We start from the raw sequence: 7,849 nt of genomic DNA, 5'->3' as shown, positions 1-7,849 counted from the left end.
GAGCAAGAAATACATTTTATATATATATAAAGATAAAAAGCACTAAAAGCAACACAATAAAGAGGTGATCATAGATTAAACAAAAGGAAAAATATAAAACTAGTATAATAAGTAACCAACAGAATTGCAATGGTTTAGAGAAAACCATGCAGTAACTAAATGATGAAGAATATCAACCAGCAAAATGTTTCTTACAGATTTTTTTTAGTACAATCACTCAGCTAACACCTTAATATGCCATGCTGCTCTTACCTCACTATCAAGAGGACTTTGCTTCTGAGGGCTCAGGGATGCCTTTTGCTGTGGGGAGAAACACTGGAGTTAATAGGATGTGACAGACAAGCATAAACATGGAACAACAGTGGTATTTGGAAACATTTTAAATCCCTGGAAGCCTTAATTTTAAATAAAACAGACAGTGGGGAAATTTCAAGTTTCCATTACATTGAAATTTAGCAAATACTGTCAGTCTGGGGTAAACTTTTATACCATTACAAAAAAATGGATGTCTAGATTAAAGCAACATATTAAGCCTAAAACCCTCTTCCCATTACAGAAAAAAGCTGTGGCGGAAAATAACGATCTGCTCACAAATACCGGGCAACTAAATGAAAACTTTTTTGACAATGAACAATTGGTATCCAGAATGCAAAAAAAGCCTTCAGCTGAAAGGATGATTTGAATCTTCAACAAACACAGCTTTTCTCCAATGTGTTGCCAGGAATTTGAACTGAAGAGGTGTTAATGGAAAGCAGTGTTTTAAAACAGTCAGCTAAAATCCATTCCTTAAAACAACTGCACAGATCACAGAAAAGCAAAACAGCACGACTGCCTTTCCACTGCAGGCCACCCTTAAATCACAACGTGTAACTGCATCATCTCTCACTCCCTGTTACAGGCAGAGCTGGTGTGGATCCTAACAGCAGGGGATTCAGCTGGATGCAAACACTAAGATAAATCTAAGGTGTGGAAATTGGTCAGACTACATTTGCCTCATTGGGAAAACTACTTCCTCATCTGCCAAAACCTTCCTCAAAATCCCCTTTGTTCCATAATCTAACAAGGAGCCATTCTTTCTTATGCCAACCTCTTCTAAAGGAGGAACAGAACGACTACAATTGCCCATTCTGCAAAAAAGACACTTCAGACCTGTGCCTTGTGTAAACCCCTCTCTGCCTACTTGTTCAATTTTATTTTATTTTTCCCTGCATCGCACTGTAGGTCCTACAGACTGCATCTTGTGAAAACAGATGAGACATTTTTGTATAAAGCGTAGGTCACGCTATAGCTGTGTGAGAGATGTTGGACAACAATGCCCACACTTCAGTGTTACTGAAGGCCTTGGAGAGATACGTGTTAGACTTCATGAAAGCTATGTACTTTGACAAAGTCAAGGACAGCCTCCCTCTGGATCTGCTTTGTTCTTATCCTCTCCTCCTCATACTGAAGTGCTGCGAGCTGGGCCTCTCGCCGAGTGCGCTCCACTAAGTGGTCTCGCTTTCGGTGAATGTCTGCATCTGTATTAGACATCTGGAACAAAACCACTGTGTATTAAAGGGAATGCATTAGGCTGAAAGACTGCAGATTGCTACCGAAGAAGACGCAGGCAGATCACAGAGATGCAGCACATGCTGATGTGAATCAACTGGCTAAGAAAGTTTGACCAAATTTGTCACAAAAAAAGAAAAAAGGCAAAAAAAATGAAGGAGTATAGGGTATTACCTGATTGTGGGTGTTTGATAGACAGAGATGGTAAGAGGAATCAGCTGGGGCTCTGACAAATAAAAAGACAGCCATATAACACAGAATAAGTACATCTTTCTTGAACTGGATTATTCTTCAAACATCAACTGCCAACAATACTAAGATACCCTTGTCAACAGTACAACCAATCTGTGAACTAACCCACAAGCGGTTAAGTTCTAGTGCCAAATAACGATCTAATAATTGCCAATCGTATTACAGACGCTTGATGATAGGTCTATGTTGTGGTTCAAGTGTAAAGGCTAGGCTCTTATCCAGCTGGAGATGTATGGATGGGAGTATGAAATCTGGCTTAACAGTCAGCTATAGTCAGAAATGCTTGAACACTAAGCGTCTTATCAAAGGGAGTTGAAAAACTTTTTAGTTCTTTCACACGTAGAAAACCAACTGATCATCACACCTATTAGCAAAGAGATGCAGTAGTTACATGCTTCTCTTCCCTACCTCTCTGCTCTGTCCACGTAACTCCTTAGTCCTTGGTGTCGCTCTCTGTCCTGCAACAAACTTAGTGTTTCTGGTCTTCGTAATTCATCAGTGTCCCTGCAAGTAAACCCAGGGCGGACTGATTAACCATGCTCAGCAGTTGTCACGTAAAGTCATTTTTGTCTAGATTACAGCTGCTTGTCAAGACAGCGATTAAACTGTAAACTGCAGGTGATTAAGATGCCCAAAGCAAGTACATTTAAACATAAGGCTCAACGACACCTGTTGTGTTATAAATACCGAAGTGTGTCCAGTAATATCACTTGCTGTTGAGAACAATTTTTAGAAGTAGATAAAACTGGCATTTCTTCTTAAACACTGGACATCCCAGCTTTCATGAGCTTTCAAGTGCAATTACACTGTAGAAAGATTACCTTTGTTTAAAAAAAGTGTCACTGAGAAACTTCATTATTCTCTCTCAGATATGTTCACAACTAATGCTCAGTTCACTGACAAAAAAAAAAAGATCTTTCCCCTGCCAGTGCTACCGACTCCACCTAGGTTCTTAAAAATCAAGCTGTGCTGTCACTTACATCAGCACCAGAGACAGAAATACTGGAATCAGATCTCAGCTAATAAGTTTGGTTTAGGAGTGAGGGGGAACTTAGTGGAATCATTAAACTAAGTATTCAGGGTCGATAACAAGAGAAGGCAAGTGCAAAAGACATCCGTGCTTTCACTATGCTGTGTTCTCTTTAAAAGAAATACTCTTAAGTTTCAGCTAAATGCTTAAGTTGTATATGGAGGGATGTGCCTTGACAGGTGCAAACAAAACCGTGCACCTAAAAAAAACCCAGTTACTGATTTTGCCCATGTAACTGTGTACAAGTTGGGCTCTCCTTTCACATAAAATACACTCACGTAGGACACAACCGAAGATGCTTCCTTTTGAATTACCTTACAGCTCTCAGGTGATGCACATAATGCCCAATGCTGTTTGGATTTAACAACACTGGATCAAAAAAACATCAAAAATCAAACTCCACATCCAGATCTGAAATGGCACGTAGCACTGCTGAGTCAGGAAGTTACTGCAGGCTGCCCACATGTGCAAGCTGTATTTACCATCTTTAGCTAGCTAATGTAGCTACTCTTAAGAGAAAGCCTGAATTACGTCTAGCTTTTTAAGAGCTTTGATGGCTCCAGTGTGCTGTGGAAAAAAATTAAGGCTGTCTGCCAAGGTATTGCAAAAAATTGTTGTGGGAGTAATTTACAGCTTATGTGGCTGGCTGGCATAAGTAAAATATTCCACTACTATAAACTTCAAATACTCCAAAATACTAATTAATTTTTACACAGCTATTTTTCTTTAGTTTTGGAAGGAACGACATTTTTTTTTTTGGTAACTCATTAAAAATGTAATTCCACTGCAAGGAGAGATGAATGGGATGAGACGCTGGATTAAATCCGTCTGCTTAAAGATCTTGTGCCATCTCTGTGTTAAAGCTGACAAACATCAGAACCCCACGGAACTATAATTTACTTTATCATTTGTGTGGATTGCCAAAAATCAGCATACGTACATAAAAACCCTCTTGTCTAATTAATTAGAGATGTCTTATTGCTTTCATGTGCGTCAGGGAGCCTAGTGTTTGTAAAGACTAGTTATTCCCAACTTCAGCTATAGCTCCCAGCTATTCTTTCAGACCAAGAATACACACTTCATTTGAGGAGGACATGGCAGGTTGCTCTTTCAAGGTTTGCTTGTGGACACTACAGGGCAAGGAATGCTGGCACACGCTGAAGCATTTGCCATTTGCAATATCAAGGCAGCTACTGAACGTGCACACTAACCACACTGGTCAAATCCCAGGAAATCCATGGAGGCTACGCTGCTGTCCATATGCAAAAAGAGCTTTCAGAAAATAAACCCACTGCTCTTAAATTCAGATTCTGTAAGATGACCGAGAGAGAGAGAGAGAGAGTTCCAATGTACAGAATTTCCAAAATCTATTTTAAAAAAATGTATTTAGGGCATAGACAGCAAAGCGTCCAAAACCAGATTGCATCTCATGCTAACATTCCTACAACAGTCCAAGACTATTTTTTTTTTACAAGGAAAAAAGTTTCTGCCGAGGCCCCACACAGAAAATTTCAACCTCAAGAGAAATGAAACAGCTCAATGACAAATCAAAACATGGTCTTAACTGTAGCTGCATAAGGAACTATATATAAATGTATCTCCCCTTCTCCTGCTCTTGTCTCTTGAGCTCTTTTTGTGTGATTCCTTATGCTTTTCTTGACTCTATTCCTTGTGTTTGCAACCTCTCAAATCATCAGTTTATTACACACTTCTTCCAGGAGGGGAATATTAACCTTATTATCACTAAAGTAGCTATCAATGAAAAAAATACATAATTCTCAAGAAGTCTGTGTTGTTAACCTAAATGATCACCTGGGCTTTTGGAGGCAGTTCTTGCTCCTCTCCCCTTTCCATCTACAAAATATGAAGCCTATTTAGTTAGATCTGTCTAAAATATTGGCATAACTATGCCAGTTCAAATCCCTAAAACAGATTAATTTAAAAAACTTTTAAAATTTGTGTCTGTGGACGTAAGTTAATTTGACAATTTAGGAACACAAACCTGAAGAATATAAGCATGGGTTAGGGGAACTTAAAATTGCACAACTGGTTTAAATCCATGCACTTCACAAATATAGGCAAGCCCTATGTCACCTTCCATCATTATATTTCATTTTAATGGGGCCTGTAAATTCCTGACTGTGAACAATGACTTATTTGTAGTTCCATGCATATTTCAGGCTAAGTAGAAAATGTTCAGAAAGATATACCACGTCCACTCAACAAACAAGCATTGTGCAAAGATGTGCAATTTATTTCCAATCGCTTTTTACGATCAAATTGTATGCAGCTTTCATCTATATTTTCCCCCAATGCATTGCATTTTAGCAAATCATTTTTAAGACTCTCTGCCAATTTGATCTACTTTGAAAAGAACATAATTGTTTATGTGGGCATATTCATTAATAATATTACAGTGAGGGTTTAAGTTGCCAAGTTTTGGCTACAAATTATCATGTAGATTTTGCATTCTAAACAGCAGGGCACTTATCTTACATGTTTATAAAGCACCCTGCAACCCAAAAGGCTCTATTATAAACAGAGCTCACTGTAAAAACCAGATTTCTGGTTCAGGGGAAATTTGGACTTTTTAAAAATTAGTTTTGGCCTAAATCACAAAACTATTCTGCTTTGGAGACAAGATTTCTTAGACATTCAGTCTGGAAGGGACCCCGAAGGATCATCAAGTCCAGGGGCAGGAAGTCAGCAGGGATAATAGGATCCCAGCAAGATAAACATCCAAATGTGTCTTGAAGGCGTTCGAAGTAGGTGTTTGAACCACCTCCGGTGGCAGTCTATTCCAAAACTTGGGGGCTCAGACAGTAAAGAAGTTCTTCCTTATGTCCAGCCTGAATACTGCGGTCGTGGCGGAGTTTGTGACTGTTCAATCTTGTCATCCCTTGGGCCGCTCTGGCGAACAGATGTTCCCCCAGATCCTGGTGAACACCCCTGATAAGCTTATAGGTGGCCACCACATCCCCTCTGAGTCTGCTCTTTTCCAGGCTGAAGAGTCCTATGGCTCTCAGCCTCTCATCATAAGGTCTGCTTCCCTGACCTCTGATCATGCGCGTGGCTCTCCTCTGCACACTCTCAAGCTGCACTCTCAACTAAAAGAAGGTACTTGGCAAAACAATATGCTGCACCCAAGGTTTGCACCATTTTACCCCATAGTTGAGGGCTGTCAGGTCCCAGTAGGCTACGGAGACTGGAAGCCCAGAGTTCCTGGAGCCAGTGCAGTTAGCCTAGTATTGCTTCTCTGGAGCTACATCCTTGGAAGCATCAGTATCCCCAGCAGCCTGCCATGAATCCAGACAGGGTTCTGTGAGAAACCTGCTTTTGATTTGCTTTAAAACTTTGCTAAACTTGAGATGTTTGGGGCCAATATATTTGGGGATCTAGGATTTGACATGTTTCAGTGAACCTCTGTTTTGCTTAAAATCTTCCAACCAGTTATAATCAGAAATAAAAACACTCTTCTCAGGTTCTCTTACCTATTTTGATGCAAGTATCGCCTTGTGTCCTCTGCTCTCTGAAATTCTCTGATGGGCGCTGGCTTTACTGGTGAGCCCTAAAGCAAAATGAAAACGCAAGACAAAGTAAGCAACTTGGTCAAAGATTCAAGAATCTCTTTTGTCACACCAAACTAACGATAGGTATAGCATCAGCTTGCCTAGATGCAAACATATGATTGCTGGTTTTAAAAATCCCTGGCAAAGAAATGAAACACAAATCAAGAAGAATGCTGGCTCTTATGTAGGCTCGCTTGTGTTAGGCTGCACATAATTAATGGAAACTTGACTTTAAAGACTGAACATATCCGTCAAAGAATTGCAGTTTAAAAAACAGAACTGCTAGAGGTCTGGGGAAACACTAAGTACCCCTCAAAGCATTATAAAGGTAAATGGAAGGATTTATTGTAGTCTGAGCGTACTGTTTTGCTTTAGTGCCTCAAGCCCAAGGATATTCTCACACAAGGTGGTTGTGAAGTATGTAACATCATCCACTAAGCCGAGTCTCTTGTTACGCTTTGATACAGGGGCATGAATTCAGATTAGCATGGCATACAGACAGAAGGGTCATATTGCTTGATGCTTCCTGCATTTAATTTTAGTTTTATGAAGAGACTTTTCCATTTCCTAGTGTGCAGACTCCCACAGCAGGGATCAATTTCTGATGATGTGCGTACGGCAGTGGCTGCTGTAAGCAAAGCAAAGATGTTTTGCAGCTGCCAAGATTCAAACAATTTTACAGAAACTGTTGGGGAATTCTGGTCAAGCATATTTTAACTGGTGTGTTACCATAAAGCACTGAAATGAAACAAGAGAGTCATATTAGCGCGTTCTAGAAGTGATCACCTCTACTTCTTTAGAGATAGGCATTTGGAACTAGAATGGGACCACTGGAAGGAGCACTTAGTAACAACTTCTATTACAAGCAATGCATGTAAAAGTTATGCAAAAGCAAGTGAGATCCCGTTTAATGCATTCTGGGGAAATGTGGAGGAGACCACAGGCACCCAAAGTAATGTGAACTGCTACTAAGCTAGTTATATTTCTTGGATTTCTAAATGCACCGGTGCAGTTCAAATATCAGAAACCAGCTTTCAAACACTGGGATACTCAACTACAGAAAACAAAAAGGACATTGTTCAGGTTCGTCTGAAAGGATAAGCGCTGAGACCAAGTTCTTTTTTTGTTTTAATGGAAAAAAGCCACGTCTCAAGGATACTTATACTTGTTTCTAGTCGCTTGTAAACAATTCTCTAACGAGATTTTTAACATGCACTAGTAACCCACCTTTATTGACCAATTGCTGGATCCCAGGATTGACTCAGAATGATATCATGTCACACACTTATCTCAAAACACAGAATTTTTGTTCAGAACCGCGCTGCAAATGCACTCCCAGTCTGAAGTCCTGGTAATGTTACAGAGTGTTACTGAGGATACCAACACAGAGCAAGCAATTGTTGTGGACAAGTATGATCTCCTAGCTCATTTAAAATCCATAGTTAAAAGT

At 39.8% G+C, this 7,849-nt stretch overlaps 1 protein-coding gene across 1 annotated transcript in view; it reads right to left on the bottom strand.

The window, feature by feature from the left end:
* Positions 1-7,849, bottom strand: part of LRCH3 (leucine rich repeats and calponin homology domain containing 3) — a 51,345-nt gene that overhangs the window by 19,429 nt on the left and 24,067 nt on the right. The window contains exons 11-15 of the mRNA XM_025202749.1: positions 6,322-6,398; positions 2,209-2,304; positions 1,723-1,774; positions 1,381-1,530; positions 253-300 (exon numbers count right to left, since the gene is read on the bottom strand). Coding sequence (XP_025058534.1) covers positions 253-300; positions 1,381-1,530; positions 1,723-1,774; positions 2,209-2,304; positions 6,322-6,398 — 423 coding nt within the window. The remainder of the gene's footprint in view (positions 1-252; positions 301-1,380; positions 1,531-1,722; positions 1,775-2,208; positions 2,305-6,321; positions 6,399-7,849) is intronic.

This window comes from Alligator sinensis, unplaced genomic scaffold, assembly GCF_000455745.1.
Source record: "Alligator sinensis unplaced genomic scaffold, ASM45574v1 scaffold301_1, whole genome shotgun sequence".
Classification (NCBI taxonomy): Eukaryota; Metazoa; Chordata; order Crocodylia; family Alligatoridae; genus Alligator; species Alligator sinensis.
Note: the sequence above shows the minus strand (reverse complement) of the source record. Positions and strands in the feature narration are given on the sequence as shown.